Genomic DNA, 15,541 nt, shown 5'->3' on the forward strand with positions numbered 1-15,541 from the left:
GTGCCATGATAAGTAGGCTACTTTATCTAAAATCTTAGTTTCTGCCAGTGTCGAATTTAAACAAAAGTCTCCCTCACAATCTCCATGTCTTGATGAAGTCAGTTAATAGAGGATATACTTTAACTCTACTGTCTAATGTAAGTAATTCCAGTAAAAAGACTACTACAAGGAAATTGATTATGATTAGATAATAAAAAAAAAAAAGATTATCATGCTTTACACTTTAATTAAATACAATCAAGTCTATTCTTAAACTTAACTGAGCCACATCAGTAATTACTGTACAGTATAACGTAAATGTGTGGTAGGAAAGGATTTTAGCTGAATAAATAATGTAAAAAAAAAAAAAGGGTCACAGTCAACAGCTTGTGTTACAAGAGTGTAAGTTAAGGGATCTTACAGATGACAGCTTTAAATTTTAAACATAAAAAAATATATATTTTAATCAACGTCACATGACATCACATGAGAAAGCATAGCCTACAGCACAAATCAATGCAATTAAACACTCAAACTTGTGAAACTCACCTTTGAGAAGAACAGTGATCTTCAACAACAGCAGGTACTTGTGAATCTCCATTTTTTTCAGTCAAGTGATTGAGTGTCTTTTTCTCCTCCTTCAGTTTGTAATTCTCAGCAGTGGTTGTAAATGTTCGCTCAGGTGGAGATGTGCTTCCTCTCCAGTGGCATAACTCACGCGCTCATAGTGCGGCAGTGCAGCGCACGCGTCGCTCTCACATTCCCTGCGCATCAAAGACTTTACTGTATAGTATTCTGGTCTGCTCGCAACTTTTTTTTCACGCGTTTTGGCTCAAAACAATTAGCCTACTAAAAATTGACTATGTTTCAAATTAGTACACATATATGCGTATATAGCATGTTATTATGACAATAATCTGTCATAAATTACTAATAATTAGGCTACACACGATAAATAGCCTATCGATATATTACAATAACATTTGACCCAAAACTGATACTTTAATGATTCACTATTCATCCTAATGTTATCCAGACCCATGTTAGCTACTTTTTTCGTTCGTGTAAAATAAAATAAGACGCTAGGCTAAATATTAGGAACAGGCAGTATCAGTTTACATTTTCATATAAAGAAAGTGAATGGTGAAATGAATTGTCTTCAGTCCATCCACATCTCCTTTTGTGTCCCTTGGTTTGGTAAAACATGAGGGTGTAGCCTATTACAGAGTTGATTGTTTATCACATTTAAATTTATATAAGCAATTTCTTAAATTCTATGAGCAAAACTTTACAAACCAACAAATTAAACACTAAGGTTAACTTACCGTCTTGTTCCCCACATAAACAGCGTTAGTTCAAAATCCAGTTTTGCGCGGCTTCAACACCTGCTGTAGTTAAAAGCGCACGCACAAGTTTAGAGTCCAGCTTCTGCAAACGAGCAGTTTCCAAAATGAATACATGCGCAAAAATAACGGTCAAAATTATTTCCCAGGAATTTTTGTCAATGCTGTTCGAGAAGAAACATATATCCCTTGCATATGAAATGTGGAAATTGTCTTAAATATTTTTGTGCACAACTATCCTGAGGTGAAATTTATTTAATTGCGTTCGTAGTTGCTTTTTTCGACCGCGACGTGTCTCCAAGTCTCCAAATTATATGCAAGCAAATGAGAGAGCGCCTTGATTCTGCAGCACGACTTTCGTCTCCCTCAGTCAACTGGACCCTCTTTCTGAACCTGGCCCACGAATCCTCTCTCTCTCTCTCTCTCTCTCTCTCTCTCTCTCTCTCTCTCTTTCTCTCTCTGTGTGTGTAACTCTATTTTACTCTCATCTTAGGCGAAGTTAGTACATCAGATGCTGTTTTGTTGGAAAGATTTGAGGGGAAAAGAAAATAAGTATTACAATTTCCAACCGGAGTGATTATAATAACAAACATATTATGGATTTGGCAACTCCATGTAGATTCTGGTTGCGATAACAGAGACCTATAGTTTGCCTTTCCCTTTAAATAAACCTTTTTTTTATGACAGAACCGTTTTGTAGTTTATGACTCTTATCTAACGCATCAACTCGTCAAAAAGACCTCAGTCTTAGAGAGCATCATAAACATGAAATGCAGGCTGAAAAGCTAAATTTGGTAGATTTTTTTTCTCGCCACAATCATGCCACACATATTATCTGCTCTGTTATGTTAAGACTTTGTCAAAACATTGTAGGGCCTTGGGTCATGTCTGGGTTCACCACAACCCAGAAAACTCATTTAGTTTAGCTGGAGTAGGAGAGCTATGAAAAACACAACAATTGTATCTTATTTCTGTTTCAGTTATTAAATGTTTATTTATTTATTTGCCTGTTCATTCTTCGCCATAACCAAATTTCCACCACACATTTCAGATTATTTGTTGTGTTTGATAAGATTCTGTGAAGATGGAAATTACATTTTAGCATTTTTTGAAATAGCATTTTATATATATATATATATATATATATATACACACACACACACACACACACACACACACACACACACACACACACACACACACACAAAAGAAGATATTTTGAAGAATTTTTTTTTTTTTTTGGTGGACTATCTCTTTAAATAATATTTTCACTTTTTTGCATTTATGACAAAAGTAAAGATTGATCGAAAACAATAAACCCTGATTTTTTGAAAACCTTGATTTTTCTTTGTTTTCTTCACACATAAGTCATATAAGACCCCTCTAAGTATGCTCTTCAATGACAATGTTGCCTGGTTAACAAAGCACTGGGTTTTGAAAACACTTTATTAAACTGGGATTAAACATTTCACAAATTTTAGATTAAACATTTCATTTAATGCCAAAGATTTTAAAACTCTGTTATTTTTCTAGCATAATATCAATATTATAATGTGCGATTTTTGCCATTGGTTGTTGACTGTAGAGGACTATAAGTGAAATTCGGTCATGCACCTGTAATTTTCATCCAGCAGAGGGCGACAGAGTAAAATATTTTGGAACACGTCCTTTTGTTTCTTCTGATGTTTCCTAAAAAGTTACCAAAAGGTGTTTTCCATCCGAGCCCTAATTGTAAACTATGTTACCGGCAGTGATGACTTTCCTTCTGAACCTATTTCTTGATTATCGACGTTGTTGTTAGTCGACCTTTAGCACTGAGCGTTACCAAGGGTGTTAAGTTTCACAAAAAATCTAAATATTTGTAACTGCAGAAAATTGTGTAATTCTCATGTGGGGGTTGTGCGCTGCTTGTCACGTTAAGAAATGTCAGACAGGTACAGCTGTGGCAGTGGAAACGAATTATATTCCTCCCTGTTATTAACGTCTCTCTTTCACACACACACACACACACACACACACACACACACACACACACACACACACACACACACACACACACTCATACTCACACACACACACTCTCTCTCTCTCTCTCTCTCTCTCTCTCTCTCTCATACAGAAAGATCGTTTATGCAAAAGTTTATGCAAACATCTTGTGCTAAATGTGAAATATATTCTTTAAACAACAAGATAATTGCAGTAAAAGGTCATATTTGTAATACTGTCATATTTTGGGTAAAATAATCTGGTTTTAAAACACAAGTGATGTCACCACAGCACTGTGTAAACAAGCCACAAACACTCATATACAGTACATGCAAAAGCTACAATTCAAATCAAATGTTATTAACTGGACTAGCAGGATTTTCCTTCTGACTCACACTTATGTAATAAAAAAAAAACTAAACAGGGTGTTCACATCATCTCCAAGTAAATACTCTCTTCCCATTAAAGAGTGAGCACTGAGGCCAAAGCATACTGTAAGGGACAAAAACTGTCTGTTTTGACCGTTTCTTGTCTTCTGCTTCAGTTCTCTGAATTAATCAAAACTCAGCAGTCTCCTCGACTCAGCAGCTACCTCCTGTTACTAGCAATGTGGCTTCCCACAGATATGGTACGATACAGCATTGCATGAAATCTGTAGATTGGGACTCCATTCAGTACAATATGTGAGTAATGATGGATGGATGAGCGAATGAGGGAAAAAAGAGAAAGAGAAAGAAACAGCATAGAAGTAGAATTACCAGTCCTGTATTTGAATGCTTGATACAGTTAAGTTCACATACAGTTTGGTTATTATTGAGTGTGTCAGCTGCATTATAGGGAATTCACAACCTTTTTAACACAACCATATGGACAACTAGTTTTTAGTGTGTTTTGCATGCTTTTCTGTGTGGTTTTGCTAACATACAAAGATGGAGATGTGTCCTCTTAAAGTTTTAGATCCAGTCATTTTTTCAGTGGAACTGCTCCTGTCAGTTGTTTATGTGACTCAAATGGTACACTCTCTGAAAAAAAGGTACAAAAGTTGTCACTGGGGCCGTACCTTCTCAAAAGGCACACCTTTGTGCCTAAAGAGTCCATATTGGTACCTTAAAGGTACAAAAGTGTACCTTGTGTAAAGTTACCACCCCAGTGACAGCTTTTGTACATTTTTTTCTGAGAGTGTATGAACGCTGCTGTCACTTGTCCAGTGATACTGACGTCACCATCTTTTATGTTTACTTTTATGTTCACTGTTGTTGTGTTTACAGGTAGTATCCACTGCTAGCACATGAATAAAAAAAAGAGGGTTGACATCTAATAACTGTTCATACAGTGATGACTCAATTAAAAAATGCCACTGTATGTAAACTTGTGCGAGCTGGACAGTTTTTAAGAGACACCATTGTTATTACATAGCTGTCAATACCAACCACTGACTGTGTGAACATAGCCTAAATGTTGCTTCATTATTATGTCTACACTCTCCCCCTTCATGCATTGAGTTCCATGTAATGATATCTTACCCTATTAAAGCCACAGTGAGTCATTGGGGTCAACGCTGTGATCTTTATAGTCTAATGTCTGCTGATCTCATCTACCCTTTCAGGCATCTGTAATTTTCCCTAACGTTATTCTCGCTGCAAATACTGCAAGAGATCTGATTCTATTTTCAGGGGGGACATGCTTTCTTCAAAATGTGTAACAAAAAGGATACTTTGCCAAACTGATGCACATGTCCTCAGGCTCTCTTAATTTTCCAGACTGAGGCCTAAAGAAATATTCTGGGTCTAGTAATCTTTTTATTTATTTATTTTTTTTTTTGTAAAAAAAAAGTTAATCTAAGTTGACAGCATTTGTGGCATTATGCTGATTAAGCCTACCACAAAAAATAAGTTTGACTCATCCCTCATTTTCTTTAAACACACACACACACACAAGTGCAGATTTTTAAATAGAAATGTGAAGCTTATAATTGTAGCAAAGCACTTAGGCCTACATTAATCTAAGCTGTAAAGCTGTTTTAAAGAGAATTATTTACTGTTGTTTTAGAAGTTATGGCTTTACCAATTAAGGATTTGCCCCATTCACTTCCATTGTATGTACCTCACTGTAACCAGACTTTTTATGAAAATGAGAGACAAGTGGAAATTAATTTTTAATGCTGTAGATTGAACTAAACTTATCCTGGACCCACATTATTGGTCTAAACTTGACAGTTGCCCTAGAAGCCTGGCCATGAGATTGCGACAGTTTCCGTGTGATTCTCTCCACACCTTGGTGCGGGACTCAGTCTTTCCGCATGTCTGGAATCTTGGAATCCTCACCGCCAGCTCACTTTGAGTCAGCACCACTGTGAGAAATGTTTTAGACTGTTTGTCTTTTTCTGCTGGAAGTAGATGCCCGAGTGCATGTGTGGAGTTTTGTATGAATTGCCTCTTTGGTAGTGTGCAAGCAATACGTGAAGATTGATGGGTGTGAGAAACATATTTGTCGATCTTAACCTTGTTTACGTTTGTCAGTGTGCGTAAGTATCTCACAGGCTGCCCTCGAGGTTCATGGATCAGGGCCAGATGTGATCCACCAATCAACTGTAAGGTAACAATGATTTGTTTGACCCATAATGCTTTGCAGTAAGCCCACAGGGCCTTTTGGAGTGTGTTGTCTGTGGGATGTTTCTCACCGTTAACTGTTTGACACACACACACACACACACACACACACACACACACACACACGCTTGTACATGTCATATTTGGAAAACTCTGTGCCCACACAGTTTCTGCACACACACCCTCTGCTTCAATTTTCCTCTCTGTTGCCACTCAGTGTCCCTGATAAAGTGGTTTTTGCCAGCACATGCACACTCACACACATTCACACTCACACAGCTGCATAAATCTTTCTATCTGTGACAACATTCTGTGCAGTTTTTGCTGTAGGGCACAAAATATTATCATTACCCAACTGACTGTCCGTATATTTACATGTGTAAATCTGATCCCAAATCACACCGTGCTGTCAGATTTAGCATGGATCTCATATATCTGTTATCTTTCAGCAACAAAGATTAAGATCTGACTTTGTGTGACATCTAACTCATCCCATGAGTGGATTGTCTATACCACGAACAAAATTATTCCAGCTACAAATCTTTCTTACATCAAAATGTGAGATAAGAGATTAGAGTTAGTTTTAAAGGGTTGTTACTAACATCAGTGTTGACAGTTGATGTACAGTACTCAATGTACAGTTGAGTGATGATGATAGAATCAAGACAACAATACAGCAAACAACAATTATTGACATTAAATCATTTAAAATTGATCAGAGAAAGCTAATTTAAACAAGTGAGTTTTAAGACATGATTTAAAAGTAGTCAGACAGTCACTTTCTTGTATAGATTCTGGAAGAGAATTCCAGAGATTAGGAGCAGCACAGTTAAATGCCCTAGACCCCATAGTGGCTAACTCAACAGAAGGTACAGCAAGGGAAACAGATGAAGAAGATCTGAGAGTACGCTTCGGGACGTAAATATGAAGCAAATCAGAGAGATATTGTGGTGCACAATTATGAAGAGCTTTAGAAGTGAGAAGTAAAATCTTATAATCTACTGGATATTTAACAGGAAGCCAGTGAAGATGGTAGAGAACTGGAGGGATATGCTTGATGGAGGAGGTTCTAGTAATTATATGGGCAGCTGAATTCTGGACTAATTGAAGTTTGTGAAGGAGACAAATTAGATTTGGTACCAACAAGGAGAACTGTTTTGTCAATATTCAGTTTGAGAAAGTTATGTGAAAACCAGGATTTAATCTCTTAAGCAGCCCAAAAGAGAGGAAGAAAGAAGGGTAGAATTTGGCTTAGAAGACAAATAAAGCTGGGTGTCGTCAGCATAGCAATGAAAACTGCTGCCATATTTCCTAAAAATGTTACCAAGTGGTAGTAAATAAATAATAAATAAAAGAGGGCCCAAAACAGAGCCTTGAGGAACACCAGCTGATACAGGTGAAACATATGATAAAATTGTTTGAAGTTGAACAAATTGAGTGCACCTAAAGTTTTTGAGAGAAAGGGCAAATTGGAAATTGGGCGAAAATTAGCAAAATTATTAGTGTCAGCTCCTGGTTTCTTAAGTCTTGGAGTGATTACAGCAACCTTAAAAGATGAAGGAACCACACCAGAGGTGAGAGACAAGTGTATAATATCAATTAATATACCAGATAGAGAAAATAAACAAGCCTTGACCATGTGAGTGGGGAGTGGATCTAACTGACAAGTGGAAGACTTAGATATAATATATATAATATAATATAATATAATATAATATAATATAATATAATATAATATAATATAATATAATATAATATAATATAATATAATATAAAAAATATATGTATATCATTCACGGGGAAGACATTTTTTAGATTACGATAAATGTAAATATGATAATTCATATTGTTACAAAATTTTCATAGTGTAGCACTGAAAGTCTTATTATGGATGTTTTGGGTTTAATTACTTCACTATTGAGTTATGCTGAATGTCATTTTCAGGTTGGCAACTGCAACAGTGACTTTGTGCATTTGTGTGTGTGTGTGTGTGTGTGTGTGTGTGTGTGTGTGTGTGTGTGTGTGTGTTCTGCCAGCCAAATCCAAAGTAAACAGAATAGATGTTGGGAAGAGATTGCCATTCCAGATTTACCTGCCCTGCACATAGGCAAAATCAATGTGTGTGTGTTTAGCAGTTGTTAGACTCATATCTGCTTGTGTTCCTTTGAAGCTATTGACCAAATATGCAAGTGTTTTTGCTATATTAAGGTCCATTACTGGCAGTGGGCATTCATGTGTGTTAGTGTGTGTATTGTGCGGTTTTATGGTTTGTGCTCACAGTGGCCAAAGTGTTTGATGGTACATGTGAAGGTTTAAAAGAATGTGCATGTTTGGTTTCATATGTGTGCAAATGTGCTTGTGGTTTTTGAGAGGAGAGAGACAGCTGCCTTTTACAACCTCAGGGTGTAATAAAGGAGAGGCAGTTATTTGGGGTCTTTTATTGGGGCAGGAGGTAGAGAGGGGTTGGTTTTATTAGGGTCACATAATAACCAAATACAGCTGCAGGCATCACCCCTAAACCTCTCCACATTCCACCATCACCTCCATTCTACCTTTGATTTTCTTTTTAAGAGTGAATACACTTGATTATTCTTATTAATCTGTATATATAGCAATTAACTTCCCTGGATGTGATGGTGTACTGTGTATGATAGATACAGTATATATGAATATGCATATGAGTGTGCTGTGTGTTGGTCCTCATTTCATTTTGACCCTGAGTTTCCATTCCCTCTTATGATCCTGCTCCTTGTTAAGCACATCTGCTGTCAATCATCTTCACCTTGTAATCCGACTGGCATTTCCTGCCTGGATTGGACAGTGGGCTTGTTTGCCTGGATCCATTTTATTTAACAGCTTTATCCTATTGGCTAGTTCAGAGTGTAATAAATGACCCATGGTCAACCCTTTTCTCCACATCATATGCTGTCGGCATAGCAAACAGAAATGTTAATGTTTGGAGTGGAAGATCAAGTTACTGGGGAAATTTCTTTGATGACTTCTTTGATGCGTGTGTTTTTCACCCATTTTTATGTTAAAATACATTTACATTCCATTCATTTGAATGACAATCAATGCATTAAACGTTTTGTAAAACTGTAAGCTGAAAGACAGGAACCAGAGACATACAGAGGTTGATGAGTGGTGAAAAAGAAACACTGCGATGGAAAATCAGGGAGAGACGGAGTGGTGCAGAGGGACAGACAAGTTATTCTAGTTACAGCCAGCTGGCAGAAATACTAAAATAAGATGTGAACCTACCAGTGTGTCTGAGTGAGAAAAGAGAGTGGGAAGGAGTGTGGGTTTGTTAAAAAGGTCAAGGCAGTTTCTTTAATTTCTTCTTATTTTGAAATAAAATCAACTGACATTCATTCCATTGACATCATGGAGCTGCCAGTAAGCTTCTGTGTGGATAAATGCTACTGAATGACAGAAAAACACTAACTCTTGGCAGTAAACTTTATTGTCCATGCACAGAAATAAGTAATGACTGCTGAAATTGTTTGTAAAAAAAAAAAAACATAATGAAAAAGATTTTTCAGGTTTTATTAAAATATATACATAAAATTGAAGATGTGAAGAGAAGGTTGGTATTGGAGCTTCACTGGGTTCTAATTACAACTGACCCTTTGTTTAGCCCCGCCCCCTTTGGAACTGTTGCTAAATCAGACGATACAGAACGTTACATAAGAATGAATTGGAGATTTCAATGAACAGTATAATTTTGAGGCAAATATGCTCATAAAATGTTAATATGTTGATTGGATATTGGGATGGAATTAATTGAATTGAATTGAACTATCTTTTCAACTTTTTCTGAAACCTGAGTGGGGGAATCTTTCACCCGTATGCGAAATTCCCATTAATGTAGATCACTACTAAAAACAACTGGATTTGGCCTATGAAAATTTACAATAGTAAATATGATCACACCTTGACTGATATTTTTTCAGTGGTGATTATGGACTGTCTCACCAAAGTCTGGTTTCCAAGCTTCAGATTTTCAGATCTTCATCTATGTGAAGACCAATCTTTAAAGTGCTTTTGAGCCCAAAATGATGTATCTGTTAAATGGCAAATCAGGACCCAATCTCTCACATGAATTATTTGCATGGCTCTCTAATGTATTACATTGTTCAAATACACTGTCAAAAAAAAAATGAAAGAGGAAATGAGGGAGATAGGAAATAGATGATATACAGTCACAGTCATTGTAGTTAACAATGAAAGAGAGTGATCTGAATGATTGTTCTTCCTGTTTCCTCATACTTTCACTCTCTGACATAAACTCTTGTACACACGACATCGTCTGCGGTCATGGTCTGCCAAAAAAAGCAGGAAAAAGACTATTAGAAGGAAAAATATGATCAAAGACCCATGTGTGTGTGAGAATCATAAGGATAACTCATAATAGTAGGAATAAATCTTACCAGAATCAGTTCGCCATCATTGGTCATCTCTCTGGTCCATGAGGTTTTTGGGCCCTCACCCTTCTGCAAACTCTGTTCACAACTAATCTTGCTGTCTGTTTCCCAGCGAGGAAAGCTCTGAGAGGAATAGAGACAGACAAATATGTGAAGGCAGTGTTTTTCTTTGGAGATGGAAAGAGTGAGCTCAGTGCCCATGAGAATGTAAGTTCCAGGGATGGAGGCTGAAGGAATGGGTGTGTATCCAGTTTGATAGCTCCTCTGAGATGGAGGGTGTGATTGAGTCCACATCAGAGATCAGGACTGCATAAAAACACACACTTCATAGGTTCTTGCTCTTTGGCATGTTTTGGAAAAGGACAGTTTGTCAGACAGACAGACAGATGTTCAGTAGGATGACTGAAGTGTTTTTCTATGGGTGTGTATGTACCGTGCAGGGACGTCCATCCACAGTGGCCTCATTAAACTCCTGTCCAACTGTGAAGGTGACATGGGTGGTCCTTACAGAGGTGGAGGTCTTGATTGACAGGGTTTCTCCGTCCTGCGTAATCTCCACAGATGGCTTTGATGCAGCTGCGACCGCAATCTTACGCAGCATCACGTTCACACCTGACAAAACACACACATGCACATCAGAACAATCTCCTGAAGAACAGTGAGTAATCTGGCATCCACAGAGGTTATGGGGAATTCCTCATTTACACAGTTTACAAAAAAAGGGAATCAGAGTGATTTTATGAAGACCGGCTGTGCTCCACACATCTGCGCTCGCTGCCGGCACTGTCTGATGACATCACCTGTTATAATCCCATAGAGAGAACCCCATTTGACAAGATAGAGCTCCCAGAAAAATAAAAAGCATGGTAATGGAGTTAAACACACACTAGGAGATCAACTGATATTCTGTAATCCTAACAAATATGGTACATAACTATATGTTACATTAATATACCAATTTAATTGCTAATCACTATAATCCAGAACCTATTTTAATAGGTTTTTGACACAAATAACTAAATAACTGTCAGACTATAACAAAGCATACATAATATGAATAATTATTGTAATAATATATAATTATGAATATTTACTATTATAACATTTATTAATATTTATAATATTATATTTTTTTTTACTTTAAAAATACTATTATTGATAGTTACTAATATTTGTTTCTTTCTAATACTATTATAAGTAAATCTAGTTATATGGAATTATTATTATTATTACTATAAGTACTATTTTGTCTCGTTTTGCTGCATGTTTTTACTTATAAATAATCATGCAAATCATGTAATAAAATTAATTGTGTAAAAAATGTATTGAGGTGTAGTGATGGTTTTGGGTTCTGTTCATTAAAGACCTACCAAATGGTTATTTACCAATAAGCCCAATATTAAAGAAACAATAACCAAAAGATAAGCATAAATATTTATTTTAAAAAAAGTCAAACCAATTATTGGTCATTATTGGTCACATTCAGACAAACAGATTAAATACTGCATGTCAAATGGAGCCTTGCTGTGTGTGTGTGTGTGTGTGTGTGTAGGTGAATGCATTGAAAGGGGAAGTTATTCAACCAGCCACAGGGGATGCTGTAATCTATTAAACCTTCCTGACAGGAAATGGATAGACCGCAGTTTGGAAACAAGGAAGGGCAGAGGCAACAAAGAAAAAAGCATGGCACAGGCGAGAAAGGGCAAGATTACTGACAAGAGAAGAAAAAAATGAGCAAGAATGGCAGCAGAGACATAGAAAAATGATACTCGAGTGTGAAAAAACTCACTAGATATAAAGGCCAGTCTCTCTCTCTCTCTGTGTGTGTGTGTGTGTGTGTGTGAGAGAGAGAGAGAGAGAGAGAGAGAGAGAGAGAGAGAGAGAGAGAGAGAGAGCCACTGTGCATCGAGACCCTCATTCCCACCTGTCACCAAGGGTAAATATATACACATGAAGGCAGACAAGAAGGGGCCAAAATTTAAACACACGTTCAGGCATAGACTCTGAAACAAATTGTCAATTACTCCAATGACTTTTAGCATTAAGCCATTAGCACATGCAAACTCACACACAATTAGCACAATAAACACAAGAAAATGGAAATTTAAATGTATTTACAAGAAATATTTTCATTCTGAGAGCATAATCTGGGCAGAACCTTGTTAAAAACATTAGTTAATAAAGTTAAACCGACTCCTGTCAGAACAAGCACCGCTTCAAACCCCATAACTAACTGAGAGAAGATGTCAGAGGAGTCAGACGGTCAGGGTCAGTGTCATAGGTCAAAGGTCAAAGGAAGTATTTCCGAATAGAGGGATGGAGGTGAGGACACAAGATGGAGGAGGGTGGATGACAGGGTGTGGTGACATGTCGGGCTCATCTGTGCACTGAAATATTTGTGTGGCGAAAAGAATTTTAATGTGCCATTGCTGAAAGTGTGTGAATTTAAGAGAGTGTGTACATATGAATGTGCAAAACATTAAAGCAAGTCGCAAAGTTCATTCTTCCATCAGCCTTTCTGTCAATCATGCACATTCCTCACATATAGACATGCACGCCCCCTTCAGTTTTACGATGACATTTGTCCTCAGAATGGTTCGTGTGGATTCAGATCTCATCTTCTGAAATTTGGGGTATTCATATAATACATCATGTTCCCATGTCATAAACAGCAGGGACGTTTCTCTCCATTGTGCTTCTCCTTCTCCGCCCTCTTTAACCTGTCTGCTTCATCTCATCATTCTTTTGAATGGTGACATGAAGGACCTTCTCTTCCTTCTCAAGGAATCAGCTTCTTTTGATAGACACAGACTGTTGAAGAGGGGTGTTTGGGTGGCAGCAGTGCCCTCATTAAACCGGACCTCAATCAAATTTTGGGAACCCACTGAAACTCCGGGATTCTGGCTTGACCAATGGTAAATATTTAAACAAGAATTTCCGAATTGGTCGTCAAAGACAGCTAGTGAACTGACTTTCCAATATGTATGCACATAAAAATTGAGAGCGTGGGGAGTTTTTATGTCAAAACGCAAACTACTGTGAAAGAATGGATCTTTAATAAAGCTCCAATCAGGTTATATGATAATATAGCTCAAGGAAATTAAGCGAAATAAGCTCAACCCTGCCCAATTGCTTTTTACCTGCTAGATTTATTAAAACAAGTAAGATACCTAATAAATAGTTACTTGTATCTAATAAATACTAAAGGATAACCAATAGCTTAACTATCTGTATATATATAATTGGCAGTAAAATAAATAAGTACTGGTAACATAAAAACAGATACTGACTAGTTATATGGAATGAATATTAAAACGGTTTTGCATAGACACGCAAAAGCGGCGGTGAATGTGTTGGTGTGTAGCGCAGTCCATGCCCGCGCATTCAGGATTGATTAGTCAACTTTGCGCACTCTCTGCGCGCGCGTCTGCCCCATGATTAACACTTACCCAGTGCTTTGAGAAGCTCTTCGAAGTTCTCGGAGCTTTTCATTTTCCAAGTACCAGCAAAATCGGGAATTTTGCGATCCATGGTGCGTTCTGTCGTTCCTTTGAGTGTATCCCACTATTATTCTCTCTGGTGCGTGGCTGAGTGATAGTCCTTGAACCTGACAGCCTTTTAAAAGTACCTGCAACTTTGATTCTGAAAGCAGTGTTCCCTCTGATAATGACTCTTTCCTTTACCCTTCTAATGCTCTCTCTGTCCTGACAAGTGAAACTTAAGATGTCAAGTCTTTCTCTTCCCGTCTCAGACTTTTATTCAGCTCTTTCAAACGTTACAGCCTGTGGTGAATAGGTTGAACCGAAAATTTGCGCCAGTTATCACGCTTAATCCGTGAGCGCACACACCCCTTCTTCGACAAACTCCACCCTCTATTTGCCCTGTCAGATCAAGGGGCCAATGATATTTCGAGATGATTGTCTTGCCCCGCCCACACCACGCCCCGCTTAAAACATGTGCGCGTTTGAAAACGCCCATCAGAACTCAGTTTTATGCATGGATTTATTTATTTGCAAGGTTTCTCCGAAAGATTTCAAGACTTTCTTTCTTAAAGTACAATGCAAAATACACGAAATTAAAGGGGAAATAAAAAAATGACAATGTAATAAAGAAAATAAATACAACGGGGATTCATTTACATACAAATTTGGTATATAAGGGATATAAAAATCTATCATATAAAAATGTAACGCTAATGGGGGATCTCCGGATAAAGTGTCACGTTTTTTGTGTGTGTTTTACACACACAAAAATATATATAAAAATAAAAACCGACAATAAAATTAAAAATAAAGTAAATTACAATAACAGAATAGACATTCAACAGGATGGGATGTACTTTACAGATGTCTCACTCTCTGTGATACATAAATGCTGTGCAAGTAACTGTTGGGCACACAAATGTGAATATGATCATAAAACAATTAGGACACTTTGTCAGAATAATTGTTAAAACAGAGCTCTGTAAAGTTCAGTCTCTTCTCTCCTGTCCAAATCACAGCACACTCAAAACTCTCGTAACTGGATCTGTCTCTGCCGTGGTTATCCTCTTCCATGTTTGGGACTGAGGGAGACACGGAGGGTCTTCTGCGGGTGGTGGAAACGTGAGTGAAGAGAATAACGCAGGCACAAAAGGTGACCTAGCAGGGGCTAGGAGGTTGCAGGAGCGTCCCCGAGGGTCTTTAGTCTGGCCCTCACCCCTGCTGTTAAAGCGGAAGAAAAGAACCAAGCATATGAGGGTAGGGGCTTGTTAAAAAGGTGGAGAGGCAAAGTCTGGGTCTCTAATGAAGACGCAGGCCATGGAAACTGGATGATGAATGCGAGTCGTACAAATAAGTCGTTAACCATTTACTTTTGATGGACGGTCTTCCACCCCACAGCGAACTGCAGATTGTAATATGCGGGTTACCCGGGTGACAGCTTGGACCACTCATTACCAGTTACCCCGGTGTTGCCATGTCTGCTTATTAAACAATTTTTACTATTCCAGCCACACTGGCATTTTCAATCACCACAGGTGTATATAATTACTATTTATCAATAATAAATTAAAGATCTATTATATATACATACATATAGCTAATTAATTTTTTAATTGTAAATTTGCATATGTAGAATATTTTAGTTAGGCCTATTTTTGTACAAGAATATATGCCTAATAATTATTGAAAAACATCTATAATTTGTCACATTTTAGCCT

At 37.4% G+C, this 15,541-nt stretch overlaps 2 protein-coding genes across 2 annotated transcripts in view; both read right to left on the reverse strand.

The window, feature by feature from the left end:
• LOC109105374 (integrin alpha-10-like) overlaps positions 1–1,704 on the reverse strand; it is a 63,009-nt gene extending 61,305 nt beyond the window's left edge. The window contains exons 1-2 of the mRNA XM_042772180.1: positions 1,305–1,704; positions 529–743 (exon numbers count right to left, since the gene is read on the reverse strand). Coding sequence (XP_042628114.1) covers positions 529–580 — 52 coding nt within the window. The 5' untranslated portion in view covers positions 581–743; positions 1,305–1,704. The remainder of the gene's footprint in view (positions 1–528; positions 744–1,304) is intronic.
• Positions 1,705–9,362: 7,658 nt separating this feature from the next.
• LOC109090568 (cellular retinoic acid-binding protein 2-like) lies at positions 9,363–14,158 on the reverse strand. Its single transcript, XM_019104400.2, has 4 exons — positions 13,791–14,158; positions 10,775–10,953; positions 10,348–10,464; positions 9,363–10,239 (listed from the first exon to the last, which is right to left on the reverse strand). The coding sequence occupies exons 1-4, from the start codon at positions 13,870–13,872 to the stop codon at positions 10,189–10,191; spliced, it is 429 nt and encodes a 142-aa protein (XP_018959945.1). The 5' UTR covers positions 13,873–14,158; the 3' UTR covers positions 9,363–10,188.
• Between the last annotated feature and the right edge of the window lie 1,383 nt (positions 14,159–15,541).

This window comes from Cyprinus carpio, chromosome A16 (assembly GCF_018340385.1).
Source record: "Cyprinus carpio isolate SPL01 chromosome A16, ASM1834038v1, whole genome shotgun sequence".
Classification (NCBI taxonomy): Eukaryota; Metazoa; Chordata; class Actinopteri; order Cypriniformes; family Cyprinidae; genus Cyprinus; species Cyprinus carpio.

Excerpts from the sequence above, each read along its gene's own strand:
- LOC109090568 (XM_019104400.2), bottom strand. The coding sequence starts at position 13,872 with ATGGATCGCAAAATTCCCGATTTTGCTGGTACTTGGAAAATGAAAAGC. Across the intron at positions 10,954-13,790 it reads AGAGCTTCTCAAAGCACTGG|GTGTGAACGTGATGCTGCGT; the intron begins GTAAGTGTTAAT and ends GTGTTTTGTCAG. Across the intron at positions 10,240-10,347 it reads ATGATGGCGAACTGATTCTG|ACCATGACCGCAGACGATGT; the intron begins GTAAGATTTATT and ends TTTTTTTGGCAG.